At 43.1% G+C, this 14249-nt stretch overlaps 1 protein-coding gene across 1 annotated transcript; it reads left to right on the top strand.

Moving 5' to 3' along the window:
* The first annotated feature begins 12505 nt into the window (after positions 1 to 12505).
* Positions 12506 to 13627, top strand: LOC135465481 (uncharacterized). Its single transcript, XM_064742721.1, has one exon. It carries the CDS (start codon positions 12506 to 12508, stop codon positions 13625 to 13627), a length of 1122 nt encoding a protein of 373 aa, XP_064598791.1.
* Positions 13628 to 14249: the final 622 nt, after the last annotated feature.

Raw genomic sequence — 14249 nt, 5'->3', positions numbered from 1 at the left:
TACCTCCTGAGACTAAAGAACTCCTATACTGGAACAGGTATTGTGACAGGTATATACATACTTGTCACGATTGTAGTCCAAGGTATATGATGCAGCTGTGATTAGTTTACGGTGTTAATCGTGACTGCTGCTTGTTACCACTTTTGGTGTAAACAGTCCTTTCCACGTATTCATGTCATTTTCTTAACCTACATGTATCTTCAGACCACCTTGCTTTAATTTGCACTATCTGGTGTGCATGTAGTAATAAGGCATGCATGAGATCACTGACACGTGTCGATCGTCTTTTGATCAGCCAACATATGTTAATATCTTCTCTCCTCCAGAGGTTACATACATATGCAAGGAAATTACACATCAATGAACTATGACCGACCAGACAACGGATGTAAATTTCATCTCACTCATTCCTACAGTTTATCATCAAGCACGAGCCAAGTTACAGCTTATCGGGTTATGAAATAATTCTCCGGTACTGTGCCATATAATGAGACAATGATATTATTCCGCTTTATGTTCAATATCCTAAAAAAATTACACACACGATGCGATGAAAAGCACAGCAGTATGACCCAATCAAGTATCGTCACCACATAGTCACAATGAGTAGCTTACATGTGGGCATATACATAGCTCACATTGAGATTTTTAGTGAAACAATTCAAGATCTATCAGACGGTACAAAATTTAAGTTCTGAATATTTTGATTGTTTGACCTGTAGGACCAAGCATCAGACCATCAAAAGAGAAAACATGAAGTGAACAGGTATATAATTTTAGGTATATTAAAAACCACCAGTACAAAGCTCTTCGGAAGGTGATCAGAAAATATATGAACTTGGTTCAGTCTCAGTTAAAAAGGAGCCAATGTATATAATTTTTTGAACCACCAGTACAAAGCTCTTCGAAAGGTGATTGGGAAATATATGAACTTGGTTCATTCCCCGTTTAAAAGGGACCAACTAATGACATTAGGCGTATTATCTACTTAAATCTGGGAAAACAGTATATGTTTTCGTTTGGTAATATTTCTATTTATTTTATTTATTTGATTGATGTTTGAGGTCTTCCTTAACATATATGTCAGTGGTTAGTGATATGGGTGGGGAAACCGGTTGACCGGAGCACCCGCAATAAACCACCGACTTTCCCTCGGAACCTGTCAAACCCCCTGACTGAAAGCCGCAGCCCAAACAACAAAGCCTATAGAATCGAGCGTGCACCTGTGGAAGTTGGTGCATAAAGGACATCGTCGTACGACATCGTACTATGCATGGTTCCTTCGCATAGCTGTTTGAAGACATTGTGTCGGTCAAGTGAGGGTTGTATACGGATGGCGATGGAACGATATTGCGAAGCGATGACAGGGCACCGCGTGCGAAGCGATACAATAAGTGAGGGTGCTGTTATCGTTCCATCGCTTCGCAATAACGTTCCATATCGCCATCCAAAGAATCTTCAGGTGACCAAAACAGTGCATTGTAATCTCTGTTTTCTGTTTCCGGTAATGCTTTCTATCTTTTTTGTCGAAAGCTTTTTGCCCAAATTCGTGTAGGAAAATCCAGACCTGGATACCGTACTTATCAAAATGAATTTTTCTACCATCGCGCTTTTCTGCTCATGTCTTTTCAGAAGCGCGTTAGTCGCAGTTGACCCAGAAGCCCCTCAACAATGCCGCCGCTGTGAGTTCAAGTTCAGCTCATGCTGCCTTCTTCTCTGGGCGTACGTGGTAAAGTCTGCCAAAATCTAGAGATGGTCATGGGTTTAAAGGTGCCCGTTTTCCTCCCACAATAATGCTTGCCGCAGTCGTATAAATGAAATATTCTTAAGTAAATACCAATCAAATAAAAAGACAAATATCGCACTTCAAATTTAACAGTTCACAATCCAAAAAGGAAAACTCATTATCTTCCTATATAAATAAAAATAAAAATACACTAGTATTAAATATACAAATAAACAAAGTTTATACTTTGTAAACTAAAACAACTTGTTAAGTCTTACAATATATGGCATCCAAAAATTTAGCGTCCGACGTTACAGTGAATTGTGAACGGAACTGTTAACTGACCTTCACACTTTAACCAAAGGGTTTAGAGAAATATATACTGCCGTGAGATCATATACTACAAGAGATAAAATAAAATTCATTTTTCAGGTTATATTATACTAAAACGTGCAAACAATATCAAATGTGACAGTGTTAGTAACACGGTTTACACTTAAGTCGATTGCTGTTGAGGTAACTGGTGTCGCCCTCCGTCAAAACATCTTGAACTCCGCCCAATATCCAGCAGGCCATTGGTTTTGGAATAATCTTGATGTCACCCGAGGTAATGGGTTTTTACCGTCGAAACCCAGTTTATGAGTTAGAAAAAATGTTCTAACCTTTTCCTTACAAGAATATGAGCTTCCAACATGTCCATGTGTAGAGCTTGTGTTGTTACGTGTCACTGACTAAAGGCAATTTTGGTAGCCAGTGTACCTGATTTTACACACAGCTTAATATAGGCCACTCGTTAAAAGAAACAGACTATAGTAATAAAACATATGTATCACAGTTAAATCACCAGTAACGTAACTATTGAGGCGGATGATACGAAGTCATGACATGATAGTGCAAAGCGATGGAACTGTGGTGCCAAGTGATAGAACGATACTGCAAAGTGATGAAACGATGCTAGCATGGTAATGTCTTATTATTTACCTGATTTTGCCTAAGCCATGGTGCTAGGGCGGGTCTAATTACTATTAAGCATTACGTGAACCGTTAGAATACAACAAATCTCAATCAGTGAGATTTATATGCAATATACCCTGATGACGTGTCGCAACTTAGACCAAACCAGAGCAAACTGTATCAGCAGGAGGGGGATGTTGCAACATTTGAAGATACTTAGTAAAATACACAGCACTTACAATAATACATTTATTTTAATAACAAACTTTGTTTGTTTGAAAACGCATTAGGGATTAAACCTTAACAAAAGGGTTTAGAACTTGCAAAATTCCCTTTTTTGTTTAAATTATAATATGTCACCTTACAAAAAGGTGTAAAATCCTTACTATGTACTTTTATTCTTAAGTTACGGGTCACTGGCTCTATATGAAAATAGGTATAATGAAAAACATGATATTTACCAAAACAAAGTTTAATACCAAGAAGTTTTTTTTTAACATACATATATAATACACGTTGCAACTTATCCCCTTGCAAAATGTTACAACTTATACCTTGAGGAATTATTGTAACTTATTCCCTAGGGAAGTGTTGCAGCTTATCCTCTGGGGAAGTGTTGCAACTTATAACCTGCGTGGGGAAGCGTTGCAACTTATCCCCTGAAGAAGTGTTGCAACTTATCACCTGGAAAAGTGTTATAACTTATCCCCTGGAGAAGCGTTGCAACTTATCTCCTGGAGAAGTGTTGCAACATCCCGTGAACATGATCTTTATATGTCAACTATTCTGTATTTATCAACACAACTTAAAGGTTTTAAAATAGCGTCAGTCTTGGCAAATTTGTCCATACTCATCATGTACGTCAATCACACATTTCATTTGTAATGAGCATATAGGAAAAACGCAAAAAATAACATACATCAAACTTTCCATGAGGGAGGGAGTGTAACTAATCAACTCTGTCTTAAGATTACGTTGTCATGAGGTGGAGCCACGATTCTTCCCACAGTAGCCGCAATTTAACTCGGTGGCAACTTGCCCTGTGGCCCCATTTCCTATACGTGTGACCATTTGTCAACTATAGCATCACGTCCCCAATGCTCTGGTTTTACTCACCCTGCTGTAGTGTTCCCGCATATAGGAGAGTTTTCCCACATTAAATCTGCACTTTTCACTCCGAAATACGATACCTACGCCTTTGATAACGTTATTTATGTGAACAATCATTTTTCAAAGTTTACTGACACAAAATATAAACATTTGTTGGCTATGAAATACAGTCATCATGCTTATTATAGTACTGTTTATTTCGATAAAATCTTTACACAATTTTCTGAAAAGGTCAATCACCTACTTTCGGAATCATCAAATATAATTAAGGAGGAAACTTAATTTTCTGAGAGCACAACCTGCAAAGTTCTTGCGAGCACCGACCCCAGCTGCATACAGTTTTCTGGATCAAAGTATAAGCAGATGCAATTACCGACAATTGTTAAAACAAACAATTAAAGGACTTAATAGAACTGATTTCACTCATTTGCCTAGAACACTCCTTGCGTCTTTCCAAACATCATTGAAAAGACAGTTTTCTCTTTGAATGATTCCGTTCTAGTATCAACCAGCTTGTATCTTGCCGGTTTTGTAAGCTTCAACGCTTCTGCACTTAAATGAGTTTGTATAAACAATTTTCCATTAAGGGCACGACTGAGGAACGAAGAAAATTTAGCAAGGCATTCCTACCTTATTCCTACCGCAATACTAGTTTGGGACTGTCTACGCCACCACTCCATCTGGGAGGAAGGCTTCTACCAAAGTAGTCCATGAGCCTATGCCCAAACTTCCAGATATTGATACCACCCAGAGTGGCCAAGTCTCCATGCTATTTTTAAGTTGGTACATGTCTTTAGTTTATGTTTTCATATGATAGCCCTCGCAGATGAGTAGCTTTCTATGGGTTATTCCCTCTTTGATAAACGTACCTATTGTTCAATGTGCTAACTCATATATTGCAATCAGTCGTACAAACAGTGCGCTACTTGAACACCCAATCAACTCATGAACAGAGTGTTTACCTTTAGGACATTTTTTTTATCTATCTCAAGCTATTCTTCCCAACCATAATGGCAGATTTGTGGATGAAAATTACATTTTAGCTGTCTCTGGGTTGGGAGACGGTTAAGCTACACTGCATCAGCATTTTTTTTCCAGCCAGAAGACGACAGAAGACATAAAGATTATGCATTGCAACATTTTAGGGCATTCTGTCGTGGTTGTGTTAACAAGAAAATTGGACTCATGTCTAAATATCCAAAAGGTAAATTCCAAATGGCAGACAGTAGGGGTCTTTCCCAAACCCCTAACACCAAAGAAACTGCCAAGACTTTCTAAGGAACTTTTACACTCTCATTTATCTGTTAGCGGGTCCATGGATGTTTAACTAACATCTTGCTCCTTAATTTGATGTCTTAATTGCATGGTAGCTTTAATTACGGGACCCTGGGTGTTGACAGTCATTGGTTTGTTGTAACGTCAAGCTGTCTGGATAAACAAGACGATTTCTCTTCTCATCGGGAAAACAAAGTAGAGTGATTCATCCAACTCACTCCGAAACATCATTGTTTTGTGGACGATGGTAAATCTGTAAAGCGCAGTACTGTTTGATTTAGCAGGAGAACATTCCTTATAAGAAGAGTTTTTCATTGTACGTTTTCAATAACTCCTGCAATCCGTTTCTGTTCCTCCTTTGAGGAAGACTCCTCTTTGCGTACAATTTAGAAGCTTCTAACCCACGACTGCAACGTCGAGGTCCGTCTTGTGTGAGGCAAAGATTCTTTGGTCAAGTTTTTTTTATGCTGTCGTCTCCCCCCAAGCAGAGCAAGCTGGAAAGGAGGTTCGTTTGTTTTCGTTCATTAAAGAGCAATTGCATCAACATGATAATCCTTGAGACATCTTTGTCTGCTTTACTGCTGGGATAGTGTGCCCGCACAATTCATCTCTAAATACTGAATATGTTGAGATATATCAAAAAACGTTTTGGGCGAAACGCTCTGAAAGTAGTTGATTTACCCCTAGAAAATCTTCTACAAGTGATAGTTACACGTTAATCACAGTCGCCTTTGGGTAGTCTTTGTCATGGTGAAAGTGCTACTGAGCTATCAGTCATGTTACATTTTTCAAATTTGTTCATATTCAACCCCTATTGCATGATGTCCACCGCTCGTCGTAGAATGTTCCACGAACCTAATCATTTCGTAATATCAAAGGTTCAGAGTAATCAGGGCAATGAATCATGCCTGTCTGCCCCATTTGCATAGGAGTGCCTTCATCAACAATGGATATATCCATTAAGAAATAATTTGCTTTAGGGTCCATTCAGTTGATGCATTTATGGCTCTATACAATAGCAGTCTACATTTATCAAGTGGCAATAACCAGTGACGTCACTGTTCACAATATGGTCAGAAGAGGCCATTTCAGTATCCAGCGGTTTAAAGACAATATACTAGATTGTAAAAATTTTAAAAGAATGTATATTGCCTGACATACACTTCATAATAGAGTTTTTTTTTCTTATTTTTTGTCTGTAACTTCAAAGTTGACATTTACCCTTTACAAAGAGTATTACGGAATAATTTACTTTTAATCTTAGTGTTTGGTGGAACTTTCATGACAGATTTATAACAGCTATGCACATCTGGTGTACATGCTCGTGTACATAAAAACATCTGCTATAGACCATGTGATTTATACAGTTTCTTCACAAGCTTACTTTGGAATTAGATTATCAAATGTACTCTTTCAATAGCTTCAAAAGTCATTCTAACTTTCTTAATCGAGACCATCTTGACCGACTGGTTAGTGAGCTTGTGCAGCATAATGACTCCGGAGTCCTCACCAATGCGGCCGCTGTGAGTACAGGTCTAGCTAATGCTTGCTTCCTCTCCGGTTCGAAGTGGGAAGACCTGTCAAAAACCTGCACCTAGTCGTGGGTTTTCCCAAGCGGACTCTGTCCATTTTTTTTTTTTTTTTCACATCATTCTTCTGGCCACCATCGTTTAAGTGAAATATTCTAGAGTATGGCGTAAACACCTATCAAATACATAAATAAATAAGTTTCGTAAATTTTACACGCAGAACCAATCTAATGAATAAATCCATGCAACCAGTACAACACCGTCATAAGTAAATATGGACAGAACATTCACCATCGTATAAAAGTTAATGGTTTAAACCTTTATACTGATTAAACAAACAGCTGCATTTAGGTATATATACAATTGTGTTAACCGTGAAAAGAAATTGTGACTACGAATTTGAAATTTTTTCATGACGTCATTTTACATGTAATTAACCTTATAATGTAAGCGTAACATTTGTGTTAATAGTTGTGTGACAAAAAAGCTTTTCCACCTATCTACTGGGAAATACCATTTTACAGAAAAAGAATGTTGTATAAACACTTGGTTTGTTACCCGCAGATTTGGAATATGCTTATAGGGTGTCCGTTAATCTGGAAGAATAATTTAAAGCTTTTTCTAATCACTTTTTGTGGTATATTTGGCTTCGTGTTCAGATTCTTCGATGCTTAAATTCAATTTATTACCAGCTGATAACTGGTTAACTTGAATAAACTTTGAGACAACAAATTTGCCAAACATCTCATATAAAGACTGATATCAGGATTAACAACATTAATTCTTTGATTATTCAACGATCTATAGTTCAACAGAAAACCTTGTTGAATGATCCCTAGTAGTATAGAATGTGACTGACGTTCGGTATTGAGGAGGGATTTTTTTTGAGGTTTTGAGGAGTTGTTTTTTTTGAGGTGATGTGGTGGTGACGTCACACCTGCCAGCCCGAAGGGCTGGTAGGTGTGACGTCATCCCTCAGTTGTGGGTTTTTCCCACACCGCGGGGCGTATGTGTGTATAGACGAGAGTGATATAGTGTATAGTATAACAGTATACATGAATTCCAGCGTGACGGAATCACATTTGCAAAGGTGTCGCGGTTCTTTGATATGCGCTACAACGTTACCGCACACTGATCAGAACAGAAACTTACTGTTTTTAACAACGACAGTGAAATTCCCAACATTTTATTGAGAAACCAGTGCCATATACCGGATTTTTTTTATAGGCCGGAGTTCTGAAATCTCCGTGACGGAATCACATGACTTGGAAGTGCATTCTGTACCACTAGTACATTTCATCCAAAATGTGCGAGCTGTGACCAGGAATCATGCAAACAAAGTATTATTTGCAGGCGCCAATGAACTGCCGAGGTATTAGAAGCTTTTTTGTATAGAAAACAGACCAAACAAGAAAAAAAAACTGAGTATACCGCTGTGACGGAATCACAAAATTATCGTGACGGAATCACGAGTACGATTTTATCATAACTATGGGAATAAAATTAGTTTGGACAATATCGCGATTAGCTAAGTAACACAAATTGTGGTCGAAGAGAAGCAAATGACGATTTCCCCACTTCACATTCAGGATGGTCGGCTTTGAATAGTTGGAATGCTTCTGAGATCGTCATACTCATATGTCGCCTTTGCTGCTTCACTTTGAATCCGTTGTCGTCTCTGACAATGATGACGTCAGCTTTACCTGGGGTCATTCTCGAAATGGAATCGCTTTGATAATATTCTGATACAGTAGCTTTAGTTCTGACATCTATTCCCGTGCTTCGAGGTGTTGTAAACTTCACTGATAAATACCGTGAAGCCAGGCCTTTAATCACTGCCAGTCGTTTATGTGGACTGATGGGGAGTGACCTTTCGACTTTACGTTTTGCCTTGCCAAACGTTTGGGGACAGCTGTAAGGTGTGCCTGAACCTGACGGTGTCTCTGTACTAGTCACAGTGGTGTCCATATTCCTTTCCCTCCATGCTCGGGTATTCAGCATTGTTTTATTTCGCAGAGTTTCCAACTCAGCAGTTGTCATCCGTGCCCTCCGCGCCTGCTTCCGTAGCCTATCATTCTCTTGGTACAATTCCAATGCTTCAGCATCACTTTTCAATCGGTTCCTTCTATCCCTCTGTCGTTCTGCGGCTGATTTAGGCATGCTGCAATATAACAAGATTGAGCTTTGAACAGATACATAATTGTTGTTATAGTTTGTTTGTATTAATCAAACAGGCCTATTTTTTAACCTCAGATTTGTTCAATGTGTACCTTTGTCATCATATATGCTAAACGGAGCTTTTTAAAATTGCACAACAATACCGTATTTATATTCTAATTAAGTCCTTCGCATTGTAAAGCGAAAGTGACGGAATCACATATTGGTAGTGATTCCGTCACACGGTTTTCGTGATTCCGTCACGGTTATGTGGGATTTGTATTTGTCGTTAAACTCTCGATTTTTTATGTAAAAGACCCTTAACACCGACTTGCCTTTGTATTTTAATCCTCCCTTTAGTAAGACTACTGCATGAACTGCAATATTTAAAAAGTAGCACTTTTCGTGACGGAATCACCAAAATCGTACGAATAAACAAGGATATTCACGTAAACTTTTGGCTAGCTAAGTTGCTTTTTGAACGAATGTTTGACAAAATAACTGGCTGTGTTTTATAAAGTGTGAATTTATCTACAAAATGAGCCATAAATTAGGGCTGAAAACTCTTACCTTGCTGAAGATGGGTCCAGATTAGCGACTGTAAAATCTCACCATGCGTACGCCGGCCTCGTGACAAAGGCCTACAATTTCCGGTTGAAGTTTTCAGCACGCGAAAGACAAATACCTCATGCATATTCAAAAGCTACAGTCAATTTCAGGGCTTTAGGTAGTGCTCTGTTTGGATTTACTACAAGAGTTCCAAAAATGTTATTTTGAAATTTGGCTTCAGTGGCTCATTTTACGTGGAATTCATGTATAGGGAAAAAAGAGAGAAAAAAAAGAGGCAAAACGTCGGCTTGTAAAGTCGAGTGGGACAGCTCGAAAAGAGCTCCCAGGCGCCAAAACGGACCAATGGGTGAGCCGGATTTGCCCCAAAACTGCCCAATGGGAGGCCCGCAAAACGGACCAATCAGCGTGCGAGAAGAGGTTACGTAAGAAAAAACAAACCAATCAGCGTGTGGTGAATTTCCGCGTGGATAGGTAGTATAACCGTATAACAGTATAGGGAAAAAAGAGAGAAAAAAAGAGGCAAAAGGTCGGCTTGTAAAGTCGAGTGGGACAGCTCGAAAAGAGCTCCCTGGCGCCAAAACGGACCAATGGGTGAGCCGGATTTGCCCCAAAACGGCCCAATGGGGAGCCCGCAAAACGGACCAATCAGCGTGCGAGAAGAGGTTACGTAAGAAAAAACGAACCAATCAGCGTGTGGTGAATTTCCGCGTGGATAGGATAAAAGCCGTTGAAGACAGCGACCGGCAGCCTCAGACGCACCTGACGCTCTACCGACCTGCCTGCCTGCCGACCTGCCTGCCTGCCTGCTGACGACCCGAACTACTGACCTGCCGAGAGAAGAGAAGAGAAGAGAAGAGACTGCTACACGACCTACCTACCTGCCTGTACCTACCTGCCTACCTGCCTACCTGCCTACCTACCTGGTGAGATGAAACGCTCCACCACCGTGAACCCCCTGCATGCTGCCATCAGGATGAAACGCTCAGCGTCCGTACCTACCCAGCTATCCACCATAGCCGAACAAGAACAACCTCCCGAGAAGAAGAGGAAGGTGTGCCTGCCCTTACCCAGCGAGGTTCTTGCCAAATTACAGCTGGCCTCCTGGCTGTGGGTGGGGGTGTGTAGAGACGAGACGATTGAGATTTGCCAATCACCGACAGACCCGAACGCTCCACCCAAACGCGTCAGGCTTGACGGGGTGGGGTGGACTCGGCTCAAGACCCTGGCTGCTGATCTACCTGAGGCCGGTTTACCTGTGCGGGAGCCACTCTCCAACGGGTACTTTCTATCCACGCTGAGGAACTCGGAGGGTGTCCTGTACGTTCATGTGAAGAAATGGCGAGCCTACCAGCCGAACGGTCGACTCTACCCGACGAGTGAGGGTATCACGCTCAAGTACTGGACTTACTGGCAAAAACTAGTCCAGGCCATCCCCGACATCGACGCCTTGGTGCTGGTGGTGATCGAGGCTGGTGATAACGACGACATCCAAGAGCCCCAAGACCCCCAAGACCCCCAAGAGCCGGGGATGGAGATGGAGATGATGGAAACGGAGGAGGGGAAGACTGAAGAGACTGGAGAAACTGGAGAGACTGGAGAGACTGGTGAGACGGGCGGTGAGGTGAATGCTGCTATGAGTGCTGCTTTAACCGCTGCTGTGACGGCTGCTGTGACGACTGCTGATGGGGAGACTGCCGATGATACGACTACTGCTGCTACTGCAACCCCCACCATCCCCGACATCCCAGTGGAAAAGGTGGAAAAGGCGGATCCGTTAAACCCTGAGCTTGAGACGGCGCTAACAGCCTTGCTGTGGCAAGCTTACGATGTAGCTCTCCAACCCCACCTCCTCAAGTTACAGCGTGATGTGTACGGTCGACAACCCACCAACACCGCGAGCGATCCATCTCCTCCCCGACCCCCCTTGCTGGAGAACCGAGAGCTGGCCCTGAGTATCGTGGACGAGGCCCGTATGCGTTACCTGAAAGAGGGAACTGTGTTGGTCAAGTTCATGCGCCAGGCCCGTAAGGCAGCCTCCCTCCCGTGGGCTGTGGAGAAAAGTGTGAAAGACCAACTGCGGCAGTTTTTAAATGAGACGCCGATCAACAAATCGAACCCGGCATTCGCCCAGATGTACGTGAAGTATTTGATGACAGCCAACAACCTCTCTGCACCTGACAAGCAGCCTACAATCCGGCCTAACAACCAAGCCAACCAGCTCAACCAGGCTACCCAGGCCACCCAGGCTACGATGACCGAGTGAGTGTGTTTTTGTTTTAACCGCACCACCCTTACCCAGCTTTTTTTTGTTTGTTTTGTTTTTCCCTTCATACATTCTCGTTTTGTGTTTACCTATGTGTGTTTTTTACAGGAAGATGACTAGGGTGGTGCGCGTTATAAACATTGACCAGTGTCAGGACTTTCATATTGGCGATACAATCATCATCACGAGACATTTCTCACCGTGACACCAAAATAATGGACACTCACAGCATGTATTTATTCGTTCATTCGTTTGTTCACTGTTCGAGTTCGAAAAAATAAATAAAAAAAGTTTTCAGGTTGACGACCCTGGTCTTTGGTGTTGGTTATTGTCTTTACCTGTTGGTGAAGGGATAGTCTATCTATCTATCTATCTATCTATCTATCGTTTGATTGATGTGGCTAGGGTTCGGTCGGTGACGGCATTAGAATGACGACGGTGTCTTCTTTATGTCTTTTCTAGCCTGGCGAAGCTCCGTACAACGCCGCAATGGAAAGACTGGGTAGCTGTCGTCACCGACCTGCAAAGCTACACAAGTGTACTTCATAGTATGTTTGCGGATGGTAGGGTGAACGGGGGACGACTGCAGGTGCTGCAAGCGTACACTGAAGACGTCTGTCAGCATGTCGAGGATTCCCGACCTATTCAAGCGTATTACGTAGAGATTGCTCGTCCCACGTTAACAGAGGTCTATCAACGCTCCGTGTTACAGACCTGTACATTGCTGTAAAGAATAATACTAATACTGTTACCTTACTATGGAATCCATCCCCGGTGTTTTTGTGTTTTCTTTTTATATGGACTGGGTCAGTGTATCAGTGTGTCAGGCTAGGGCCACTCTATACTATATATAGGCGGTCTGAGGTGGGTTCACTCATTACACACAACAGACACCAAGCAGCAAGGACGACGTGGCGGACTATGCCTCGCACGAAAAAAAAATCAATCACGCCGGGCCGTGGTTCAAACCCGATCGATACCGCTCTCCATGCTTTGTATTACAACCCGGACAGTCCAGCGGCTTACAGCGGGGTTCAACCCCTGCTCAAGGCAGCTCGACAACAGGGACTCAAAGTGAGTCGAACCCACGTGTCGGCTTGGCTGGCTCAGCAGGACACGTACACACTCCACCGACCTGCACGCCGCCATTACCCGCGTAACCGAGTGGTGGTTGGGGGTATGGACAGTCAGTGGCAGGCGGACCTGGTCGACATGACAGCGTTCACCAAAGAGAATGACAACAACCGTTACCTACTGACCTGCATCGATGTGCTCTCCAAGTATGCCTGGGTGATCCCACTCCGGGCCAAAACCGGGGCTCGTTTGATCGAGGCATTTCAACAGATTTTCAAGACGGGTCGCCGACCGTTGTACCTGCAAACGGACGAGGGGAAAGAGTTTCTGAACAGACCGTTTCAAGCCTTTTTAAAGGGCAAAGGGGTGTTTTTCTTTCACACGTTTAACGAAACCAAAGCCTCCGTGGTAGAACGGTTCAACCGCACTTTGAAAGGTCGCATGTACAAATATTTCACCGCTCACAACACTCGGCGCTACCTGGACGCCTTACCGGCCCTGGTTCGCGGTTACAATCAAGCCTACCACCGAAGCATACGACGAGCCCCTATCGACGTCACTCCCCAGAACCAGAAGGAAGTCCGGCAAGTCTTGTACGGTCCATCCACACACAAACGCTCGGTCCACCGGTATCGGGCCGGTGATCTCGTGCGTATCAGTAAAGTGAAAGGGAAATTTGAAAAATCATACCTGCCGAATTGGAGCACGGAAATGTTCCGTATCGTCCGCTCCCACCCTCGACAGCCTGCTGTGTACACACTGGAGGATTTGAACGGGGATCAATTGCTAGGGACGTTTTACGAAACCGAACTCCAACCGGTGACAGCCGCGGTGGATAAGTTTTATCAGGTGGAGAAGATCTTAAAAAGGGAGCGGCGGCGAGGGAAACTGTACTATTGGGTGAAGTGGGTCGGTTATCCACCCAGCTTTAATTCTTGGGTCCCGGCCACGGACGTGAAACGTATTTAAACCCGAGGCTAACGGGGTCGCTACCACTTCCGACTGACCTGCCTTAAGGGATGGATCGGTGTATACAAGGCTTGCGCGAGAATAAAGAGACCGTAGCAGCCGTACTGGGCGTTCTCTTGTACATCGGTGCTTTAGTGGGTGGATTGGCTGCAGAACTCAGCCTACAACTGCTCCAAGACCAGTCAACCCTGCAATATCTACGAGGACAATTAAACAAGACGCGTTTCCGCTGGATTGGGACACCTGTATCGCCACCCCAACCACCGTCAATCGCCCGTCGGTTTGACAATACCGAGAACGCCGTCACTGCCACTAGCGCCATTACCCCGAGCTGGGATCGAACTCCCACGTCACAACCCTCCACACCCACCACAAACACACTACACCGACGGCACCCACTCTCCTCAAACTCCTCAAACTCCTCAAACTCCTCAAACACTTCAAACTCCTCACCCCCTTCACCCACCCCTACTCACCCCACCACACCAATACCTAGCATCGTTTCCACACCTGTCTATCTACCCCCTAACACAACACAGGTAACACAGGTAACACAGGTAACACAGCCAACACAGGCAACACAGGCAACGCAGGCAACGCAGGCACCATCACCTGCCGTCAC

Source organism: Liolophura sinensis, chromosome 5 (assembly GCF_032854445.1).
Source record: "Liolophura sinensis isolate JHLJ2023 chromosome 5, CUHK_Ljap_v2, whole genome shotgun sequence".
Classification (NCBI taxonomy): Eukaryota; Metazoa; Mollusca; class Polyplacophora; order Chitonida; family Chitonidae; genus Liolophura; species Liolophura sinensis.
Note: the sequence above shows the minus strand (reverse complement) of the source record. Positions and strands in the feature narration are given on the sequence as shown.

Coding starts and splice junctions, on each gene's coding strand:
- LOC135465481 (XM_064742721.1), top strand. CDS start 12,506: ATGCCTCGCACGAAAAAAAAATCAATCACGCCGGGCCGTGGTTCAAAC.